This window comes from Bemisia tabaci, chromosome 2, assembly GCF_918797505.1.
Source record: "Bemisia tabaci chromosome 2, PGI_BMITA_v3".
NCBI lineage: Eukaryota > Metazoa > Arthropoda > Insecta > Hemiptera > Aleyrodidae > Bemisia > Bemisia tabaci.
This window is the reverse complement of record NC_092794.1, coordinates 7757782-7782913: the sequence shown is the minus strand read 5'-3', so window position 1 is coordinate 7782913 and position 25132 is coordinate 7757782. Positions and strand designations below refer to the sequence as shown.

Below are 25132 nucleotides of genomic sequence, written 5' to 3'. Positions count from 1 at the left end.
ACCTTGTCTAGTCGTCCATTTTCCGCTTGTGCCCAAATAGATCCATTTTCTGGAAACATCTTCTGCGTAGTTAGCGCTCTCTTGGGCAGAAGCAGGAGAGCAGGTGGGTTAAGTTCTGGCGAGAGGAAGCCCGAGTGGGCGATGGGGGGTTTTGGGGCGGGATCCCGGGATCCGAATTCCGAAAACGGGCAACTCCGTGTTTGTCCTCCTCCTCGGCTCGTCCACCTCCGCCCTCGTCACCCTCTTAATTCCCAACTCCGAACTCGGCGCCACCGAATTCTTAATTATAAAGCAAAGGGAGCCGTAAAAGAAGTCTGACAAGTTGATTCCCAAGTGACATTCATTATAATGTTTTAAGTTTCCTCAATTGTAATTGCGCTCCTCGCGGTGAGGGAACGTCGTCGAGCGCACCGCGGTCCCCAACCTCAATTCGCCTCGCCGAGAGCCCTGAAATAGTTTTTCTTTAAAAAAAAAATAAATAAATATATACATGAGATACAAAATTTAATGAATACAAATAAAAAATAAAAATACAGGAACAGAGAGAGGGCGAAGAATGGTAACACTGAGCCAAAATATGAGAGACGCACCAGGAACCGGAAATGGGTCTAAACATTTTTGGCTCATTTTAGAAACAACGTATCTTCTTTTAGTTACGCTGTGCATTCATAGCTTTTAATAAAGAGTCAGAAATGGTATTTCCTACATACAAAATGAATAAAAATAATAGTATAGGAACAGAGAGAGGGCGAAGAATGGTAACACTGAGCGAAAATATGAGAGACGCAACGAGGAACCAGAAATGTGTCTAAATATTTTTGGCTCCTTTTAGAAACAACGTATCTACTATTAGTTTCGCTGTGCATTTATAGCTTTTAATAATGAGTCAGAAATTGTAGTTCCTAAATACAAAATGCAGTCCTCCTAACAGCTTAAATTTTTTCACCCTGTTCATCCATACCTGTCTTTTCCATAGGTTTAAAAATGGTAGATCAATCGATTATCGCAAAGCACGCCACGCCACTGGTTGCAACATAGTTAAATCGTACCAATGCTTTGGAAGCAGTCAAGAAAAAGTTATGAAAAATTCGAGATTTTTCTACCCGAAATTCTGTGGAAACCGTGTGGTACATGAATTGAACACGTTACTTTCTGCTTACCTACCAAACCTACGATGATGATCCTAGTGTTACAACCAAAATTTTGAAATTCTTTGCTTCCATGAAATTACGAATCTAAATTTTTTTATTTGCACTCGCTCTTCATATTTTCTGTAGAAACCTAGCCTAAGATGCTTAATGTCTCTAGTAAAATTAACTAGCTACCTTTTCTCCCCGAAATTATTTTTTATTTATAAGTACTCTGCTGTAAATGAAATGTCAATGAAGACTTTTGAATAAAATAATAAAAAAAAAACCAGCTTGATTTTTGAGACTTTTGCTGTTTGCATCTAGACGTAAAACCAGAATGGCGAGAAGAAGTGGTGGAGTGAAAAGCGTATCTTCCGGCTAATTAAGATGGAAGCCAGTTTGGAAATTCTGAAATAATTTTGTGTTATGGAGCGGAAGATCTACAAGGTGGGATGTTTCTGGTCGCTCCGCTCGGTTCGAAACAAGGGTGAGCGGCTTATGTTAGGTACATAAAGTCGCACCAACACACATTTGTCCCGCTCCGGACGGATTATAGGCTGGCATTAAGATTCTTGACTATTATTATTCATTGTAATTGTTTCAACTGTGAATAAAACATGACTCTTGTTTCCTGGTGCTCGCGTAGCGGATGTTACCAGCCTGTTTAGCCTCTCCAGCGTCCCCTTTGTTTCCGAATTAGTGAGCGAGCCAGCTCATCGTCAGAGTTTTATGCAAATTCAACATTTTTAGTTGAAAAAATGTGTCCAGAGATTTTGATATGTTGGTTTAATGAGTAGTTTCGCGGATCCGGAACGACTGCGGTGCACCACCGAAGAAAACTGTGAACTCAAATGAGAAAAGCGAAAACGTCATTGAATCAGCCCTTCATTTTTAGTAAAATTTTCATTGAAAAAAAGGACCACTATTAATCCTTTTAGTTGTGAAGAATCCAAGAACTTTTTCTAAAAAAGGGACTTGTTTATGTCATGCCAAGCAAGTCAGCCGTTTGTGAAATCTTCTGTGTACGTATTTTCAGTGCTGTGCGCAATGCGTGAAGTATTCGTGCACTCTTGTAGGCGCCAATTCGCTTTTCGCGCCGACTAGCGGCCGCACTATGTTAGGCGCAATGCGTGAAGTATTCCTGCACCTTTGTAGGCGCTAATACGCTTTTCGCGCCGACCAGCGACTGCACTATGTTAGGCGAGGTCAGGAATGGTGATACTGGATTAGTCTTGAAAGAAACTGTTGAAGGAGAGGAGAGGTCATAAGTTTGAAGAATGGCTGGGTAAAAATGAAACGGTTCGTGCATAGTGTAGGCAAAAATATTTGAATGAAGAGTCTTTCGAGTATTAAATGAAAACAAGAGGTAGAAGCTAAAAGGCATAAAGAGGCATCGGAGGAAAATTTCGACGTAAAGAGACAGGGTTCATTTTGCCAGTAAAGAATTGCAATGAAGAGTTTGAAATGGAACTACTTAAGGGCAGATATGCGCAAACAAGTGAACAAGTTTTCACCTAAGAATGTGAAACTAGACTTCTTACGAAAATACATAGAAAATCTTGAGGAGGGATTGGCTTAAAAACAAGTGCGAACACGAAATATAAATAGCTTTGATCTCGTCGCTGACGCAGTGATGCACCACTCATAATGTATTGATAAGATGTATCATGATTTTTCTCTAATTTGCCGCATACTGAAACGTATAATGTAAATTTGAATGAAGAATTAGAGATGGTAATAATGTAATGGCAACATGAAATAATTATTAATTTTTGTTGGAAGGACTGCCTCAAGTCAGTATAAATATTTCAGAGAAGATACTGAAATCAAATTTACTTACAATATTCGGCGAACGCATCTTATTAACAAATTCGCCTAGATTAAATCTATTGAAGAGAAATTTTTGCGAGATGCCTGGTATGCAAAAAAGTGCGACCAAGAAGGAGATAAGCAACTGAGAATCGCGCGCCTGGCAGCGTCAATAACCAAAGAGATGCAAGAAATGGAAAAGATCTGTAAACATGTTTAAGGAAAAATTTTCTGCATGGTTGCGCGAAGCTACTGTATTGGCTGTTTTAATATGAATCCTTCGATGTATAGAAGTACACAAATGCAGCCTCATGACCAAATACAACCTAAATGTTTTCCCATACATAAGTCCGTCTTTAAATGCTCTGATTTAGATAGATATGACTAGTTTGCTCCGCGTTAAGTATTTTTAATACGTCATAACTTTTATCAGTAAAATTGAAGTTAGTTCCTCTTGTGATTCCAGGTCCTGCGATGACTCGAAGCAGAATGAGCAATCACCGTTCATTTTAGTTTATGGCGGTGCCTCCTTGCCTAAGGCTGAACTTAAAAATCCGTAAGTTAGATTGTTAAAGTTATCTCTGTATCATTTACAGTGAAACATCCATAATGGAGATATTGCATGTGTGAGGAAGTTGTGGTTTGAATGTTGATTCTTAGGTAAAAGTTCGCGAGAAACACGATGGTGCTACTGGTTTTCCCTGAACTCAACTCACAAGCTCAAAAAAAGCTCTCAAGTTGAGGCCAAACTTGAGGGGATATCCCACGCTATCCTGAGAGTCCACATCTACATCAAGACAAACTCTCCATGAAAAGATAGGGAGCAAATACATAGACAGGGCTGCCACTTTATTTGGAGACTCTAAAACTGAAAACACGGCAACCCCAATAATGTATTTGCTCCCTATCTTTGCATGGAGAGTTTGTCTTGATGTAGAGGTGGACTCTCAGGATAGCGTGGGATATCCCCTCCATTTTGGCCTCAACTTGAGAGCTTTTTTTGAGCTTGGGAGTTGATTTCAGAGAAAACCAGTGGCACCATCGTGTTTCTCGCGAACTTTCACTTATAAATCAACAGTCAAATCGCAAATTCCTCACACTTGTAACATCTCCATTATCGGAGCTGAATTTATTTTCCTATTGACAGCTATGTCCACAATTTTTTCTCGATTCTTTTCTTTTTTTATCCTTTTTTCTGCCCCCCCCCCTTTCTCCCCTTTTTTTGCGATGTACGGTACAAGGGTACAACCACCAATCATGAAGAATGCTCCGAGCTCAATTTCGCTAATGTGAGTCACGGCTCTCGAGCTCTCAACTATAAAATGGATAATTTGCATGCAAATTTTTTATTGCTTCAGCTGAAAGTGCTAAAAGAGATGATTGTGATATTTTTTATACTTTTTTTCTGATATGGGGAATGGTATAAAAATATATTTAAAAGGAAGAAAATGCTCCGTATAGTGACGTCATCTGGCGGCATTTCCCACTTAAACACACGTATTTTAGCAGATTAGATCAATTTGTCATACCTTCTCCAATAATTGTTCAATTCATGAACCAATGGTATCCTCGTGTTCAGTTCACTCTGTAGTTTCCACTTAAACACGAAATTCATCAAATTTCAGCCACCTGTAAATTCTCTATTGGACGCCATTTTGATAACATGAAGGTGGATAAGATCGCGCGACTTTCGTTTACAGTAAAAACACCTGAAAACAGACAAAAATGGAACATTGGTTAATTTTCAAAAAGTATTATTTTTTGAACGAACCGGTTGAGTTGTCAACTTTTCTTTCTGTCTTGTTTTTTGTTCAGTATGACTTACGGTGCACACTGCACAGTCTTAAAAGCATTGGAATTATCTCTGTTCTCTTTCACCAAGCACAAAGCCAATGTTCACCTCCCGCATGCGGGTTGCCGCAGAAGATGTTGAAGGCGCTTTATACTCATCGCACCGCTTGCTTCGTTCACCGGGAATCCCGCAAGTTAATATATTTTTTCTACTCTATCATGAAAAATCTACTCTGGCTTTTTTATCGGGTACCATCCCACAAAAAACGCCCAGCCTGTCAGAAATTTCTGAAATCCTCTCATAAACGCACAATCTGCGGATATCGTCTCAACCATTTTTACCGCGTCTTTGGGCGGCAGTGGCTACTTTTTACATCACGTGTCTGAAGATTTCAGCCCATGCTAATAATCTGAGAATTTCATACCCCTTGTTTTCCAAAATCATGGAAATAGAACGGAATTTCAGCATTTTGATTATGGAACTCATGGAATTATTTTTTTACTGTGCAGTGCTAGACACTTTTTCAGGTGCGCGTGCAAATTTCAAAGTCCTTCGACGAGCGGTGGTACTGCGCGGGGTATCGAGGACAGTGGCGTAGCGTGCTTTGCGATATATCGATTGATCCACCCTTTAAACCTATGGGAAAGAATCGAAAAACCGAGCGTTCGCGACGAAGACCTTAAGGATCGATTCTTTACCACAGTTTCAAATGGGGAGATATCGATGTATCGCAAAGCACGCCACGCCACTGATCGGGGACAGTATTTTCGGAATCCGAGACTCGTGAGAACTCGGGTAATTAAAAGGATCCAGGAGTTAGGAACGAAGTAACGAACCAGGGAAGAACGGAGGGAACAAAGCGGGCGAACTAAAGAAACTAAACAGTGTCCTATTATCTGGCTACATAAATCGTTAGCTTTAATTAACTCATGTAAAGACGAAATACTAAGAGGCACATTTATTAGTCTTTAAATGAAAAGAGTCGAATAACAATTCTGAAATATTTCACCCCGCCGCACGGTGGGAACGGTTCCGCTGTCCGCGCGAGTTTGCCATTATAAACGCGGGAATCAGGGTTGCCACAATCAGGGAATACCGGGAAATGTCAGGGAATTTTCGAAAGTCAAGGGAAACCGGGAAATGTTAGGAAAAATATAACGAAAACGTCAGGGGAAAATCATCAAATCACCCTCATTTCCTCTCTAGCGAGGGTTTGACTTTTCTAACTACTTATTTTGCCTGGCAACTATTTCTAACTATGTCTTTTTAAAAATACGGCATTTGTTCAATTGTCAGGGAATTTCATCAACAACTTTCAGGGAATTCTGAATATCTGGGAATTTCATTTTCTAGATTTAGTGGCAACCTAGATTCGTAGTTATTCCTCAAACACTCAAATCCAAGCGTTTGCGCGCCTTCAATTTGTATAATACTTCACGCCTCACCAGGGAGTTAGTTTAGTTGCTTAACCCAACCTAACCTAACTCTCAACTCAGCGAGCATTTTCCATGAATGCGGAGAATCCAAAAGAGCGCCGATTAGATGAAAACATGTATTCCGCAAGCAGAAAAAAAACACTATTTTCGAAAATTTGCAAACCTCTATTAAATAATTTATTTTTTGAAGTAGATGAGTTCGAAAAAATACTTCATCGCAAGTTCCAAGCACCTGTGTATTGTCCACTATAAAAAGTACAAAATACGACAGGAAGTCAATCTTTAAAGAAGAACTTAGTTTCTTTCGAATAAACCGAATCCAATTCTAAGCATCAAGTTGGTGAAGATCTTGGGTGGGAGGCACTGTGCGCCGAGTCACCATCCTGCTACCTCGCTCCTTTCCGGGCTTCCAGTGTTTTTGTTTCCAATTAGCCACGTTTCCTTGCTAAACTATGTCAATTAAAAATTTAATGCGCGCAAAAGGCGTAAATAAAGTCCAATTCCGGTGCAAGCTGCGAAACTTGTAACTCTTCTTGCCGAGCTCTATTTAAGAAATTTCGGCGTTGAATCAGGAGAAACCCTCGAAAGTTTTCACCTTTTTCTCGTTTCATCAGCCCCGCGAATGGAGCGCATTGATCAACCCGTTGACGATGAGGTGTCGAGAGTTGTTGCGCCAACTTAGGAAGTATTATCTTCAAGTCCTTCGGGGAGTCAGCTCCAGCAGAAGGCCTTGGGGGCCATCCATAAATTACATCAGGCACTTTTTCCCATTTTTAGACCCCTCCTCCCCTCTTCTCGTAAGCAGGGTGTCTACCGGTCCCCGAAAGTCCCCAATGTCCCCGATTATCCCTAATTGTGGAAGGGTGTCCCCGAAAGTCTCCAATTTACTTGTTCAGGTCCCCAAAAGATGACAAAAATCGTCCTGTACACCGGCATTTTCAAATTTTCCCGCCAGCCGCGGCGGCGTGGTTTAACCAAGAATAAAAAACTTGAGATGTTGCTTGGTTTTCCGTATGTTTTCATTGGTTCATCATGACTTGTGAAATTAGTCGTATAGAGTACGCCTTTTAACGCTGTAACTAGCTCCCTTTCTCTTACTTTTTCGGGAAAAAAAGTCCCCGATTTTCTCGAAAAAAAACACCCCTGAATGTCCCCGAAAGTCCCCAATTTTCGTTTTATTTAACTGGTGGACACCCTGGTAAGGCACCGTAAGGCACCCCTTACCTCCCTTCTAAAATTTATGTAAGGCTCGGCTGACCTCCCCCCCCCCCCATTTTTTTTAACTGTCGCCGATATAAGCATTACATGTAGAGTGTAAACGTTTGTAGGTTCTCGACCAATCAGAACGATCCAAAATCACGTAACCGTGAGAATAATTGGTGAAAAAAAGAAGGAAATAAACTACACGGCAAAAATAACAAGAATCCTCTTGCCAAAAAAAAATATTCGACCTAGGAACAGCATTGCCTCTTTGAGCATGTTGCATAATAAGTTATAGTCCTACGATGTTTCCAGTCCTCTGCGAAGGGGATGAAAGGAAATGAGATGAGGAGGAGTGGGTTGAAGAAGGAAGGGAGGGGGGACGATTACGTCCATTCAACGATCCAATTATACACACATGCGACATTGAAAGTACTTTTAATCCTAGCTGTCGTGAGGTATTCTACCGTGCCAATGAAAAACGCCGTATGAGCCTTCAGACGTTGTCAAATTTCCTTTGACAAATCACCGATTTTCGGGTTCATTCATAGAAATTTCTCTTCCCGTTTTTCATAGAATTTTGTTACTAATTTTATCTTATACATCCAAAAATTTCAAGGAAAAATATGCATAACATTCTTACAAAATAACAATTTTCTGAAAGGAAATTTGGCAACATTCGGAAGCTCATACGGCGTTTTTCCTTAGCACGGCAGTATTGCGGTCGGGAATAAGTCAGACAAATGATACCTTCTCCGGCCACCGAGCGCATCACAATCTCGCCAGCTGCATCCTTCCTTTACGTAATTTTAAAAACCTGTCTCTTCGCTTTTTTTGTGTGAGCTTTAGCGTTTTTCTTTGTCCGTGTAGTTTTTGACCCTCAGTTTAGCGAATGCATGTTGTTCCTGTTAGCCTCTGTTTATATTTTGATTCTCTTCCCAGTTGTCACCGTCCATCACTAAATTTTCGCCAGATGGTAGCTTTAATAACCCTCCCCCAGAACCCGAACACCTGGTGAACTTTGATAAGTTACGTCTTCCGCAGTGGCGAGGCTTGATGATCGATTATCGATATTTGCCTACTTGAAGCTACGGTAAAGAATCGATTATAATGTGGTCGTTGCTGACACCCTGTTTATCGATCCTCTTCCATAGCTTCATATGGCAGATCAATCGATATATCGCAAAGCACACCACGCCACTGGTCTTCCGAGTGATGTAATCCGCTCTCTCTCCTTTCTTCGTAAAAATCATTTCTGAAGCCTGTAGTCGAATGTTGTATCCAACTGTTCTTCAAAATGATGCAACGTGTCCTATACCTTGTGCCTTTAAATAGTATAAGGTTTACAAAGAAAGAAATATGCGCTTGTCATATACCTCCATTAATTGATAATCGATTGGTTTCGATACGCGGGCCATCCGATGTAAACAAAGAAGATAGGAACAACCACGTATTCCACACCGCCATTTTTGATCGAACATGTATCGAAAAAGTGACTGAAGCTCGGCACACACCGGGCTCGGAACTTGTCGAGCAGAACATGGCGCCAACTCTCCCATTTACATCACGACTCTTCTGCCGTGCTAAGGAAGAACGTCGTGTGAACCTTCAGGCGTTGCAAAATTTCACTTTATTAAACACGAATTTCTCGGTCAACTTACGAATAATTTTCTTCCAATTTTTCAGATAATTTTGCTCGCAATTCCACCGAAAAGTTCTGAAAATTTCAAGGGAAAATATTCTTAAGTTTCCTCGGAAATGAACATTTTATCGACATTTTATCGGCAACTCTCGGATGTTCATACGGCGTTCTTCCTTAGCACGGCAGTCTTAGCCGGCGTTCTGTAGGTCCCACCCAGTGTTCTAAACTCACCTTTGAGATTCAGGAGCCAAGTGGCGTATCAAGCCCAATTTTTAGGCGCCATTGAAGATTTTTTAGTGGCCAAATTGACTTTTTGCCTATATATTACGGCGCATTAAGTGAAAAGTTAGACGCAAGACGTTTTCGTAACAGAACTAGTAAGTAGCTGTAACTTGGGGAAGGCAAACGCATTAAGATTGAAATCGTGAAGAATAGGAAAAGCAAGCTTTCACTGGTAGTACTGAAAATTCTAAGTTTTTTTCAATTCAAATCGATTTTTTTGTCTTTCTTTATGTGACTTCCTGCGAAAATCCAGATTTTAAGGGGGCATTTTGTAGGTGCCACGTTGGCGCAGAGCTTTCATTTTTTAGGTGCATTTGGCGCGTTGGCGCCTGTGAGTTTCTGACACTGGTCCCACCGAAATAATATCAACAGGAAGAAAATGCGCTGGCTATGTGCCGCTAGCCGAGAGCTTAAAACCGAGCTAAGGCGGCGAAGTGACTCTGAGCTGGATTGGCGGAGACCCGAGTTGACAGTGGGAGTCGGGAGCGACTCGGAGACAAAGAAAGCGAAGCGTAATGAAAGGAGCCGCGACCGAAGATGCCGGAGCCGCGCGTGGCTTCCGAAACAAGTGACCTCTCGAATTGATTTAGATAGGATAAAGAGGAGAAATAAAAATCGGAAACTGGGAAACAGAATTAAATGAGTGGCGGAGGGGGAGGGGGAGGGGGATGAATTGAAGCATGGGCCGCGCTCCCGATCGTGGCAGGGACTCGAAGGGTGAAGGGGCTTTCGGTGGGCAACGGGTAACCTCATTGCCCCCTCAGGCCCCTTCGGGCCCCATCCAGAAGCGACTAGATCAACATTATGTCTCATTCCTGTCACGACCCGATATAAAGATGACCCCTACCCTCGCACCCCTTCTTTATCTCGTACTGTGTCCCGTGAATTTATTATTCGCCTCCCTCCTCGTTCCTTAACTAAGGGGCTGTCTCTCCCTAAATTTTTACGTTCAACTTGTTCGTCGCGTCCCCTTCCGAGGGCGCATCCCTCCGGTCTTTTCCGCGACCTCGCTCTTCCTTTTTTGTTTATGCCATTTGCGTGGAGAGTGTCGCTCGAGTCGCTCTTAATTTTTGAGAGGGAAGAAAGTCGCTTGTTTTCCTTCGCGGAGATCGTGACTAAATTCTATCAACTCAATTAATCAGTCAAATGATTTAGTTTCTTCCGAGCTCGGCTCTCAGCCATGACTCCGAGGCAACGCTTTCGGAATATTGGTCTGTATCACTCTACACTGAAAAAAAAGTTAAGGGCTGTATATGGATTGCATTTTGCAAAAGGGAACCACTAGCATTGCAATGATGCTAAGATTGTGCAACTTCATCCTTTGCAATAAAATTGCAGAAATTGTGAAAAACTATGAAATTCAGATGGTAATTTTTGTCTTAAATTTACAGTTTTTAGCGAGTAAAATAGAAACTATTAAGGGATAATCGGGTTTCTCCTCCAAGACAAAAGAAGTTGCACAATCTTAGCAACATTGCAATGCTAGTGGTTCCTTTTTGCAAAATCCAATCCATATATAGACGTACTATCCGTTCTGGGCCCAGAAGCCGAAAGTTCCGGGTGCTGGAGCCGTAGCCTCGACTGCTCCGGGTGCTTGGCCCGAAACTTTCGGCCTCTGAGCCCGGAACGCGGGCGGTATGTCTAATGTCTAGATAGCCCGCGCAAGTACAACTCCCACGGCCGAAGTTTTTTTTCGGTGTATGTATTTTGATAAGATGGAAGCAAGTTTTTAATTCAACATTTCCTGGAATTAATTTCGAATTTCAGAACCTTTTTTCAAATAATCGGAACTTCTCCCGAAATCTTCGAAATCCCCAGAATTGTCAGCTATTTTCGGAATTTTCTCGGAATTTGGAAGTTTTAGCCAGTTTTACCGATTATTATATCAAATTTGATTATTTTTTTCTTTAATCAAATTTGACGATTTTCGAAACCAAATCCTGGCGTATTTCGGAATTTTCGCCCGGAACTTTTATTTTGGAGGAATTGGTAGCTTTCTCGGAACTTTGGGAAATCGGAATTGATGCCGGGAACCCTGAAAAAAAAAGTTACGGACCATACATATAGACAGACGTACCGCTGCGGCGCGGCGTGCTGCCAGCTCGAAACGCGCGCTGACGCCTACAAACCTAAGGGGATACTTCACGCATTGCGCAATGCGTGAAGTATCTCCTTAGGTTTGTAGGCGTCAGCGCGCGTACCGCGCTGGAAGCACGCTGCGGCTCTCCCAGCGGGCGGGTGGTGAACGATATCTTGCGGGGAGAGCTCCCTGGCGGAGAAACTCGTATATCGTGCACTTTTTTTTTTTAATTTTCGACTTTTAAAATTACATACTGATCGTGTGAAGTAGGTAGCGAACTCTCAACGCTAGATAAAGAGAAATAATGAAAGGTGGGGCGTGCGCCATGCGTAGGGCGACTCGTGAAATCTCCCCTATGCTCTGTCATTGAATCTTGGTCTGTCAGTAGGGTAAAGTAAGGGAATCGAAGGTACGCTCCTTTGCTACGGACTATATCTATCCAAAAGCGACGATACGCGCCGTTCCGTTTGTTCCGTTTCGTTTCAGTCTTGGCGTGAAGTTTGAAAAAAATGACGATTTTTTTTCTGCCAGTGGCATGGCATACTTTGCGATATATCGATTGATCGGTCATTTAAATCTATGGAAAAGTATCGATAACCAGGGTGCTCGCAGCGAACACCTCAATACAAAAGTTACGGACCATACATATAGACGTACCGTCCGTTCCGGGCTCAGAGGCCGAAAGTTCCGGGTGCTGGGCCCGTAAGTACGGCTTCCGCGGCCGGAGTTTTCTCTCAGTGAATCTTGGGTAAAGTAAAATGGCAGCACTGCCAATAGCACGTTTGATGCCAAACTTTGGAGCTTCTCTGCTGGGAAGTTGAGGAAGGAGGACTCGCTAAGAGAGATAGCATGGGAGAAGAGGCAGAGGAGGATGAAGAGGCGGGACGGCTCCTTTATGGCGGAACCAGTGACAAGGACCTTGTTCTCAGGTTATCAACAAATACTCGGAACAGCATTTCTCATCTCTCCTCTGAAAAGACCTAACCTCTCGAGGCCCGTTGTCCGCACTCGAGAATCGCTCATTCGGCACCTCGAGACCCGGTGCTTTTGTTAGCACCGAGTTCGACTCAAGCCCCGGCCTGACCAACCGTGACAGCGATGCCAATTACCAACTCCTCTGCTAATTGAATCGCCCGATTCGGAAACACGCCAAATCCACTTTTTCTCCTCCTTCCGAAACTCGATTTTCTATGAAAATGGACCACTAGACACGGCGTGAATTTCAAACACTCAGCGTTACTAGATAGGGAATAAGCTCAACCATTATATATTATGAAAAAAAAGGGGGAGGAAGAGAAAAAAGAAGAAAAGAAAGAAAACAGAAGAAAAAGAAAGGAAAGAAGAATAAAGAAAAAAACATGCTCTATTACGTGTACATTCACGTGACTCTTTCGAAAATTTGAGGATGAATAGTCTAAAATGGAATTTAACGGCAATGAAATTGGATCGCCATGGCATGTTCTGAAAAGAAAACGAAGAAGAATAAAGTGGATACTCTACTTAGGTAAAACCTGATGTACGGTCACGGAAAGCCGAGAAAAGTCCGTGAATGATGACGAAATAATCCAGAAGTCGAGGAAAAATTTTGATTTTGGATATTTATGCGTGTAACGTCCGTTAGCTCCAGCTTTCCCTTATTCGAACTCGGAAATCTTCAAATCATTATTTTCCCTTCCCTATTTTTTCTGACGACGATGATTTTTACAAAGTTGATTTTAGAATTTAGGTTAGTTTTAGAAACAATATTTACGCATTTTCCTCCCTGTGCAGGTCGGTGCTTTTAGAGATGAGCCATAAATAGTATCCTCATTGCAAAATGTGGTCCTACTCTTTTATTCGCTCTAGCAGAGGTTGAGACTAGACTCATTGACTACACTGAGAACAATGTTTGTGTTCTCGTGTTATTGTCGGTTATTTTTATGAATGAAGCCCAATTAACTAAATTTTGCGTTGTTCCGTGTACAGGTTACATTGAATGTAGAACTGAAAACAAAGACCCAATTATTAAACCCCAGAGTCAATTGAGGGCTTGGGTTGTTTGTGTTCCACTTCCTATACCAACCGAACTTTTGTGTTAGTTTTTCAAGAAAACCGAACCGCCTTCAATTTTGCTCGCATGCAACACGAACATCCACTGAGCACGAATTTTTGTATCCAAGCGTTGTAATTAAGAAAACCAAAGCGCCTGCAGCTTTGCTTGTATGCAACACGGACATCCCTTAAGCCTGAATAGTTGCCTCCAATCGTTGTAGCCGAAAGGTCGAAGCCGATCAGAAGCTTCATGGGTTTTTAAAGTCGGGCTTGTCCTGGATTTTGGCTTCAAAAATTCTCAATAATCACCTCGTAATCTACTCACCTGGTTCTTTCAGAATATTGAATAAAAAACACAAGGCTTAGTGACCCATTCAAATTGCCTTCAACCTGGCAACGTCGTCGAGCAATTGAATCCCAATATGAGTACTTGAACCACTTGCGGCATTCTTCTTCACCGTGTCCGGTCAGGCTGCGGTTAATTCCCCTAATTTCAACCGAGAGTTCTACCTCGCTTCCAAGGCCCCCGCCCCTCTCTCACCTCTTCGGACACTCTCGCAAAGAAGCAATATTTTCAACTCCATTCGAATGCCTTTTTTCCTTGGAAACATTCCCTGTCAAACCCCACCGAGGAAAGATGAATCCGCCAGTGGCGTGCGTGCTTTGCGATATCCATTGAACCTATAAAAACCTATGGAAAAGGATCAATAGACAGGATGTTCGTAACGAACAACTTACCAATCGATTCCTTACCATAGCTTCAAATGGGGAAATATCGATTATCGATCATTCTCTCCTCGCCACTGGTATCGGCGAAGCGGACTTTCGAATCTGCCTTATTGCAGGAAAATTCGGTCACCTCGACTAGAAAATTTTCTCGTAGAATAGGTTCAGTATTTTTTCTGCTGCTAACTTCCTTTAAAGAAAAAACTATTTGCAGCTACGATGCTAATCTACCTGGTATCCGAATAATTTCCCGAGTCTATGTGCTTTAAAATGAACCTTTTTCTGACATACCAATATCCTCAAAGAAAACTAAGAAATTGGGCCTAAAATAGACTTCATTTCCTTTTTACTCGCTATACCTCTGAGGATTATCAAATGGACTTATTTCTGCCAAACAGAACTATGTGCATTGAGGCATGAGCCATGAGACCCATAAGAATATATGCATAACAAGGCTCACGACATAATGCACATAAGACGGGACGCTGGAGTTTTTTAGCCAACGTGCGTTAAATTCAGCATAAAGCTGATATCTCATTACAGAGGGAAAAAGCTCACACACAAGCACAATTTTCCCTCAAAGAGACACGCTGTTTGGAGCAACACTAGTTACGTCCATTCAGGAAGGCAACTGCAGACGCGTTTCGGCCTTGTTGGGCCAATCCTCAGTGCAGTGCAGCCTCCTGAATTTTCAGTAATGAGATATCAGCTTTAAGCCGAACTTTTTACGCACGTTGGCTGAAAAACTCCAACATCCCGTCTTACGACCCGTGTGTTTACCGCAATCAGTTTGTATAATGCATACAGTTTCGTTTGGCAGAAATAAGTCCAAATTATGATCGAAAAGCTTAAGGTATCTCCGTATCTTCGTTTGCGACGTTACAGACTTCCGGTCATACTTTAATTTTTCTTTGGAAAACCGGTCAACTTAATGTCTTGGAAACTTCCTTGGTTTTTGCAACATACCCATTTTTCACGTGAGCTTTTCTTAATGTGCTGGTTACACGCTCAAATTCCCATCAATTTCCGATCAAATGGTGACTGGCGCGCACCATCTACCATCAAATTTCTGCGGCCTGCAAAAATTTGACGGTAGATGATGGAACTGCGGGGCTCATCCTTCATCTGATTTCCACACAACCGTGTTTATTTCATGCTTATTTCAATCAACACGCTGTTTTAATTAATTTTACTCATCAATCTAGATAACTCTCGACCGCCATCTTGGTCATCATTTTGATCGGAATTTGACGGAAATTTGAGCGTGTAACCAGGCCATGAGATTTCGGATAATCTTTACCAGAAATCCATTTCAGCTGCCATAAAAATACTTTTTTTCAAAATGAAAAAAAAAGCACCGCTGCCTGCGAGATTTCTCGTTTAAAGTAGCATGTCAAGTGATACGGAAGAGGAAAAGGGGCCGTCGAGAAACTTAAGGAAGTGGAGGAACGTCACATACTTTTTATGTGGCCCTCTCTCGTACGTATCACGTAATACGTAGTCCATTTATCACCAGTTGCGAATATCCTCGCCAGATCGGCCACCTGAACTTGAAGTTGATGGATTATGGCATGCGACGCTCCCACGTAAACGGCCTCCTGCAACTTTTATTAAGAAAACTCGTCAAGGGCGCCAAGTGCGAAACTTGCGAAATCCGAGCGACACTCCCTGTCCGCCCCTCGGATTTTTTTTTCGAATTTTGAGGCTCTCGGAAATCTGGCGGCGGCCTATGATCCGTGACAAATCATCCAACTACTCCGGTTCAGATATGGAATGCATTTGTTACCGTGTATCAGAGCCAGTGCTCGCCATCTAACGGAAAAATACATTTTGTACAGTTTAATACTTCCCGATTCTTGGATTTTGGGCCGTGTTCAATTAGGGTTGTGTTCATCAGTGACTTCGACTGCCTTGCGATTTGTCGGTTGATCTGAAATTTAAAACTATGGGAAAGGATCGATAAACAGGGTGTTCGCAACCAATATCTTATTAATCGATTCTTTACCATAGCTTCAAATGGGGAAATATCGACAATCGATCGCCCTGCCACTGGTATTCATAATTGGACTGCATTTTGCAATTTGGAACTATAAATGCTGGCTCGCATCTGAAAAAACACTTATGTGCATAGAGATACTAATGGCACATGCGTTGTTTTTAAACCGGGTCAGAAGTTATAGTTCCAAATTGCAAAATGCAGTCCAATTTTTCCTTACAGATATCCTTTCCCCAGGAAGCCCTATCTGGTTTATAGCTCCGAGACCTCCTAAATTTGCATATCTGGTAACGCTTAGTTCCAACGTTCTACCAGGCCGTTTTTCATGATTTTTGCGGCTGTCGATAGGCAATTGTCTTTACATTAGCCCGCTATATTCAAATTTTGAAAACATGACCCAGGTTTTTTTATATTACGTGGTAAAGTTGCAAATTCGCCTATTTAAAAAATGTAAATTTGTATTTTTTGTCACAGTTCGTTTGAGCGTTCTACCGGGCATATTGCCATGATTATTGCGGTCATCGACTGGTTGTCCCTAGATGAGCCCGCTGTAATTAGATTTTGGAAATAATACCTAGGTTTTTTTTATATAAGCGTAGATCAGGGAGCCTAGAAAGAGGGGCAAAATTTGGAATTCCCGCCACTGAAAAATGACGGGTGTTTCAAACTTAGAGGGAAATGTTGAATCTTAGATTAAGCACTGGGGAGAATTTTATGAGCGCCGCCGCCTGCGGCGCACTATGATCCAAAACTCAAGAACAGGAAGAAATAAGTCGGATAATGACTGAAAGATCACGAAAGTTTCGTGACTGATGTTTCTTGAGTCGCTAATTTCGAATTTGATGTCATAATGCCTACCCTACATTTTAACACTCTGACCTATTAATTGTGGGCAAGTTTATGCCACGCTGCGGCGCGGCTTGCTGTCAGCTCGAAACGCGCACTGACGCCTACAAACCTAAGGGGATACTTCACGCATTGCGCAATGCGTGAAGTATCCCCTTAGGTTTGTAGGCGTCAGCGCGCGTACCGCGCTGGCAGCACGCTGCGGCTCTCCCAGCGGGCGGGTGGTGAACGATATCTTGCGGGGAGAGCTCCCTGGCGGAGGAACTCGTACATCGTGCACTTTTTTTTAATTTTCGACTTTTAAAATTACATACTGATCGAGTGAAGTAGGTAGCGAACTCTCAACGCTAGATGAAGAGAAATAATGAAAGGTGGGGCGTGCGCCATGCGTAGGGCGACTCATGAAATCTCCCCTGTGATCTGTCATTGAATCTTGGGCTGTCAGTAGGGTAAAGTAAGGGGATCGAAGGTACGCTCCTTTGCTACCAGTGGCGCATGGCGTAGCGTGTTTTGCGATTTATCGATTACTATGCCATTTAAACCTATGGAAAATGATCGATAAACTGGGCGTTCGCAGCGAACACCTTAATAATCGATTATTTACGATAGCTTCAAATGGTTAAATATCGATATATATCGAATCACGCCACGCCACTGTTTGCCACGGATTATATCTATCCAAAAGTGACGATACGCGCCGTTCCGTTTGTTCCGTTTCTTTTCAGTCTCGGCGTGAAGTTTGAAAAAAATGACGATTTTTTATTGCCTGTGGCATGGCGTGCTTTGCGATGTATCGATTGATCGGCTATTTAAATCCATGGAAAAGTATCGATAAGCAGGGTGTTCGCAGCGAACACCTTAATAATCGATTCTTTACCATAGGCTTAAATGGCATTACAATCGATATTTCGCCATTCACGCCACGCCACTGGATTCTGCGGTCCCCGTTGTTGAGTTCGATCCAAATGAGCAAGCTAGGCGCCCGACAAATTTGGACGGGAAAAGAGAGCAAATAAATAACAACACAGGGGAGTCAATTTAGGCGGGTGGCTCTATTGACATGTTAAAAGTGCAACTGTCGGCGCGGCGGCCAGCATTTCCTTTCACGGAGTGGTTTTTGCTACGTTGGCAATAACCTCCCCATTTTCTCCGTGTTGCTCGGCCGAGCCCCCTTTTTTCGCCCCCTCTCTCGTCCCCACTTCGATGGCTCCCCATTCCATTAAGATGCCCCCCTACCATTCCCTCGCCCGAGCCCTCCGCCTTAAATCCTTTTCGATTGATTTTCACCGATAAATTCAAAGCGCGTTGTGGAATTTAGAGTTTACGAACCCAAACAATGTTTATTCAAATGAAAGTTTTATTTAAAAATCTCTTTAATTATGAAGGCTGGCCGAGTTTAACGCGTGAATATGTCCTGCTTAATTGAGCATAGTAATTGAAAGATATTACCAAAAAAAAGGGTACGAGATGAGTATTATGTCTGGAAGTCAAGTAGCTAGTGCCAGAGATCTGTTGTAGATCTACTAATTTCAGTATCAGGATCTTCCTGTTTTTGATAAAAACAGGAAGAAGCTTGGCATTAGGAATTTGGATCATTTTGGTCGAAGCAAGCTTGGAAAATTCATGATTTTTGAACAAATTTTGACATTCCAAATTCAAGAAGGTGTCTTTTAAAAATCGAACAGTATTAGGTATAGTAGCGTTTAAGAACTTTTACGTACACCTTACAAACATTTTAATTTTGATCCTTTTTAAAGGGATGCCCTGTCTTGAAAATCAAAATCAGATTCAGACACAGCATTTCATCATTTTTCGATAGGATACACTCTGCTCCTGAAAAACAATTTTCTTCATCCTTAAAGACGTCATTTTTCAAACCGAAGTTCCGTGTCTGGCTACACACCAACAGCGCGCTAGCAACGGATTTTTAAGAAGGAGATACAACATTACAACGCTTGAACGCTGTTAAAACTTTTCGTCATTTTTTATTTTCAAGCCTGTCCTTGAGGATTCTCGCTCTTTTAAACTTGTCTCAATTTCACCAACAGTATCAAATGATGCACGTAAGGTAAGCACCACTAACACACTCGCTCATAAAAAGTTTTGCTCATTCCATTAGTTAGGCGCCTTTCTGTGACAAGTTCCATATTTTCAATCCCGCCGCCTACATTCATGTAAAGATGTTTAATACAGTCACGATGAAAAGTTTATGCCGAGCAAAAATAACACATTGAAAGAAAAAAGAAGTACGTCATTTCATCATGTGTGAAGAGTTCTGTCAGAAGAATCCGATTCTAAGCTCAGATCTTCTGTCTCCACCACTCTCTCGATATTTTCATCCCGATTCGGCGGTATTCAGCAAAGATATTGCGACAGAATTATTTGTTTAGTGAGAGAATTGATTTAAGGACATAGTTCCTCGCTAGGCTTATTGCTAGATGAATCTCGCGCTCTTGTGCCGGCATATTGGGAATAGAAAAATGAAACCAACATTAGAATAATCCTTTCGAAAAGCCGCCGAAATGTGTATTGGATTTTTCAATGCATTTACATTTTCTCTATCCTATTTTGAAGTTAATTACAACATACGGTTAATTGTGTAAATGTAGAGTGTTTAGGGACCCAGGAATAACAGAGAGAATGAATTTGGTGGGAGAAATTTGAAAATCGTCGAAGATTTGGTGGAAAACTTTGAAAATTTAGGGATTTAGGCATCTCCACGTTGAAAACTGTCATAGATACCTGAAGTTATAGCTGTCAAAATCATTTTCTTGTTATACTTCTTCAACTATCACTAAACTTTTTTCATCCTATTCAGAATATACATTTGCCTGCCTATTTGTTGGGTCGGTGGGGGGGGGGGGGGGGGCAAAAGGGGAAAATTGAAACTTTCTGAACGCCGTAGTTGAGATTTATTCCATCCAAATTGTTGACCAAGGCTGTCTGCACGGCTAACCTTAACGGCAGTAGCGAGCCGTGAATAGTCGATTATCGATTTCTCCCCATTTGAAGTCGTTGTAAAGAATCGATTATTAAGGTGTTCGTTGCAGCACCCTGTCGATCGATACTTTTCATAGGTTTAAAAGGCAGATCAGTCGATGTATCGCAAAGCACGCCACGCCTCTGATTATCGGAAAAGTGGTGACCGAAAAGTGGCCGACGAATCCAACAGATCAACAACCAGAATAATACTAGAACAACGCACACGAAATAGCAGTGTATAGAAGTGCGGTCGCCAGATTGCACTGATAAGTCAGAATGTTATATCATTTAAATCAATGGAAAGAATCCAATTTTATCTTACTATCTGGTAACCTTGTGTGAGGGCAACCAATTGGAGTCGGTGCGCAGTCCATGAGAAAAAATCCAGGAGCCTCAGTTTCCCGCGTGGAAAAGCGTCAGCGACTCGCGAGAGTGTCACATTGTGCGGTCAGTCCAAAAAACTCGCAAAACACTTTGCAGAAGTAGCGTATGGATCTTTCAATGTTGCCGAGTTTCCCATTAGGAGTATATTTATGTTTGAGACTAAGTAGCCTAAAACTAAAGTATCTATAAATGGCGAGAACAGACGTTTTAAAGTAAGGAGCTCTTCGGGTCCAAAAGAACAGCCAATCTTTAGAAACAAAAAATGTCACTGCCTCATCTTCAGATTCCTATAACAAACCGAAATGGCCAAGAATGCTCATTAATGAGAGTTCCTCCGCGAAAATGAGTAAATTTTTGCAAAAAGTAACAATAAGTCGAATACGTGCTTTATCAACGACGGATCGTAAGAACCGTAATAATAAATGGGAATGAAAGCTACCACTTGCGCTCACAATGATCCGCATGTTTCGGTCCGGGGCGCCTTCAATTTCGTATGACACTTCACGCTTTACCGGAGAGTTAGTTTAGTCGCTTAACCCAACCGAACCCAACTCTCAACTTGGACGGGCACTTTCCATTGATGTGGAAGTTCCGAAAGAGCACCAGGTAGTTAGAAAAATGTAATAATCAATTATAATAAAAAGGCACAGTGTTTTCAGTGTGTATCGTGAAAAAGAAAGTTAATGCTTTTTTTTTTTGAAAAATGAAAAGAAAAAAAAACCTCACTTATTAGATATGTCGTAACCAGAACAAAAACGGGAGGCTCCCTTTTAATGTATATTCTTAACTATGTGTGCCAGTTTTAGAAATTTCTGAAATTAAATGTTCCTTATATTTGACTCGCTGAGAATCAATGCCGTGTGATAGACGGACGTCGCCACAGCTTTTCCTCTTAAATTCAAAGAAAAACACTCAACATCTTTTCAAAAGTATAATAATTGCTTTAAAAATGCTTAAAAATCTCTTAAAATATTTATTCATGCGGCGTAGAGCACATAAAAGGGAAAAGCACGGACACATCGAAATATGAAGCTTCCAGGGCCGAAAAGGGCAGCCACCCCCTAACAAAAAAAAAAAATGTCACTACCAATCTTCAGATTCCAATATCAAACCAAGATGGCTAAGAATGTTCATAAATAAGCGATCCTCCGCAAAAATGAGTAAATTTATGCAAGAACCAAGTCAACCACAAGCTTTACAAACGACTGGCCATACAATTTTAATAATGAGTCTCTGTAAATCATTTTAATTCATAGATTAGCTGCCCATTTGAGCCCCAAGAGCTCCATCACCTAATCTCAAAATTATCGACATGTAGGCACTCTCCCTATAGATCGTATTCGATACATCAAATAGGTGATTTTGTATCGATATCAATTGGTTCAACATTTAAGCATATCATCTACAGTCGATTTGGAAATCTGAGGGAACGGGTCTTCCGTAAGAAAATAAAAAATAAATCAATATTTTTTATTTTCTTGAGCATCAAACGGCAATGAAATGTGAAATTGCTAGGAATTTCTCATTTTCAGCTTTTCCAACCTATATTCAAAAAATTTTTGTTTGAGGGTGTGTTTTATTGTTTTGAACCAAACGATACATCAAACCACTATCGAATACGGTTCATACAGTTGCTCTAGAAACTATCTTTCCTAGAAGTATGTAGACACGCATATGCAAGTATGACACTAGCTTGAATTGCGAACAGAATTTCTTGCAAAATTAAAAAAAAAAATCATAATTTTTCCGGAAAATGTACTTTTTTATCGGGAGGAATTCGGCAGCGTTGGAATGCTCATACGGGATTTTTACTTAGCAGTCAGGACGGCAGTAAGGGGGAGGGTTCTTTTTACCCGTCGGAGCAACGCTGATGGCTCCAAACGAGGAAATGTTTGGATAATGGTGTAGCGGTTTCCCTGTCAACACTACCTTTCCATTACAGGTAATCCGACTTAGAGACTTAACTGCGTTCGTCTCCCCCCCCCCTCCCCCCCTCCGCTCATCTCCTGGTAACCGGGAACAGCTGAATTTTTTTTTTCTACTGCCAACTATTCGCGCGGCTGTTCGATGTTTTCTATAACGTTCCGCGGAAGTAGGAGTAGGTGCTGTGGAGAAAATAAATTGAAAGAATAATTATGATCATGCAAGGAGGCACACGGACTCGCAAGGAGAACAATCTTTCGTAGAGAACAATTCCTTTCATTATCTAAGTCCTCTGATTCTCCAAATTTTTCGCGTAGAGCACGATTTGCACAACGAACACTACTAGAATTAATCGAATAAGTGAGAGCGAAAACACCAATTCGGGTTTTCTTCGATTCACTGGAAAACGATTTTCTTGATATATTATTTTGACTTTAAGCGTCGTCTCTTGCCGACAATTTTTTATTTAATTAAATCCGTGCGGATCTAACTTAAAGTCACTTTTTTGAGTTTAAGAAACGTTCTTTTACTATCGTTAAGTTTCAGTTTAAAAAATGACAATATTTGTAGTTTACGAGTAGTTTTGTCCGTAGGAAAAATGATGAAGCGATTCAGTTTGGGAGTTTCACCGTCAATATATACAATCTCACGCTATGTCTCTATTTCCAATTTTCGCTTACTAGCAACATTACCGGTGGCGAGGCGCGAATGATCGATCGTGGATTTTTCCCCATTTGAAGCTATGGTAAAGAATTGATTATCAAGGAGTTGGTTGCGAACACTGTCTATCGATCCTCTTCCATAGGTTCAAATGGCAGATCAGTCGATGTACCGCAAAGCACCCAACACCACTGAACATTATCAGACGAGTGGCAATCATCTCAAGTCGACAACACGGGGTGTTGTCCATTTAAATACATTTAAATCCATCGATATCCATCAAAATAGGGCAGCCTCGTTCAGGATCGAGTATTTATAACTGATTGGAATGAAATCGAGGAAAAACAATGTTTCCAACCCGCGAGAATCATCCGCCGCACAGTGGTTCGAGTCAATAGGAGAGGTCGGACAACATTTGGAAATTTTAAAAAATGAAAACTCTGAGGTTTTAAAAGCGGTTCATTGGTTTTCTGGTAAAATTGTTCCCTTCAAATTTAAAATTCGACTAATTAAGGTGATTCGATGGACGCCATATTTTGTGTCAGAACGGCATGCGATATATCACATCAATTGGTTCCATTTTTTCAGCTACTCATCATTTTTCTCCAATTTTGAGATCGCAATTCTGTTGTCAGGAGACTAAAGCACTCACTTACAAATTTTAACAAAGAAATTCAACGTAACAAAGGCGTGGTTTTTTCAGAGAGAAAGTATCGCATTAGAATGCAGTTTCGATATCAGTATCGAATGCGATGTTTTCTCTCTAAAAAAAACCACGCCTTTATTACGTTGAATTTCTTTGTTAAAATTGGTAAGTGAGTGCTTTAGTCTCCTGACAACAAAATTGCGATCTCAGAATTGGAGAAAAAAGACGAGTAGCTGAAAAAATGGAACCAATTGATGCGATATATCGCATGCCATTCTGACACGAAATATGGCGTCCATCGAATCACCTTAAACGTCAAAATTTTCAGTTTTAGTCAAAAATTTCATGTCCGACCTCTCTAATTGACTCGACGCATTGTGCGCCGGGCAACGGCGATTTCCATGCAAATCACGGAACTCCGAGCAAGAAACTGCACGAAACACTTTCAAGAGGACACTGTCGCCGTGTAAGCAGAATTCGGTTTTAAAACCAATAAAACGACCGCGGCGCTGGCTAGCCGCGACGTAAAACGCGGGAGAGAGGGCGAGAGAGACGGTCTCCTATCGAAACGGCGTGCAAGGACATTCAAGACTCGCCGTCACAAAATAAAGGCCCAACGAGCATCAACAATGAATTTATCATGGCCATTTAGACCGGACCAGCTTTGTCGATGCATCGGGCGGCGGGAAGATATCATGTTTTCCTTTTATGTGGCAACGCCAAACGGCCAATAAAAGTCCTCCCTACACATACCCATACATAGATGAACAGGATCTGTTGCTTTTCCACCTGCCTACAGGGTGCCGCCAAAACTGTTTTTTTCCCCCGTCGGTACCGGTCAAGCAGGTGCATTTGAGGGTCTTTAGGGCCGTTTTTAAGATCTTTTGTCAACCTCTGGTTACCAAACCAGTGATCAGACTCTGACCAGCAGTCAATCTGCTAATCAGCCTAACTACTGGTTTGCGAGAGAGAACGAATTCTGACCGGGACTCGACCTGAAAAAAAACCGGGAGTCATGCACACTTACCCCTTGTCAAGCTCTGGTTAGCTTAAACTACCACTTTAACAAGCACCTAACCTGCGGGGCGATTATTGAAATGCTATCGACTCTATGTCGCCGCTTTGTCGTGTCGCGCCATCGACTAAGCATATGCTTAGTCGATGGCGCGACACGACAAAGCGGCGACATAGAGTCGATATCATTTCAATAATCGCCCCGCTGCGGACTGATTATTGAAATTGATGGACAAAGAGGTAGACAAAGAAGACATAGGGAGTATGGAGCATCCTATTGGTTGAAATGGGTGGTTCCTATAGACAAAGGGAGAAAATGATGGACTAACTGTCGGGTCTTTAGTGGGTTGCCGTTAGTTAGTCTATTACCTACTTCCTATGTCCATTGCCACCACCTGTTTCCACCAATAGGATCCCTCCATATCTCTTTTGTCTTCTTTGTCTGTAGCTTTGTCTATCATGTTCAATAAATGACCCGCAGAGGTCTTATAATCGGTCCATAGAGGGCAAGGCGCGTAAGTGCAGGTTTTGCTATCTCGAGAAATACGTTTTT

General features: G+C 41.7%; 1 protein-coding gene across 6 annotated transcripts in view; it reads left to right on the top strand.

The window, feature by feature from the left end:
• Camta (Calmodulin-binding transcription activator) overlaps nucleotides 1–25132 on the top strand; it is a 322129-nt gene that overhangs the window by 55354 nt on the left and 241643 nt on the right. For all 6 annotated transcript variants that reach the window (XM_019045124.2, XM_019045120.2, XM_019045122.2 and 3 more), the window contains exon 2: nucleotides 3406–3495. In XM_019045124.2, coding sequence (XP_018900669.2) covers nucleotides 3456–3495 — 40 coding nt within the window. In that variant the 5' untranslated portion in view covers nucleotides 3406–3455. The remainder of the gene's footprint in view (nucleotides 1–3405; nucleotides 3496–25132) is intronic.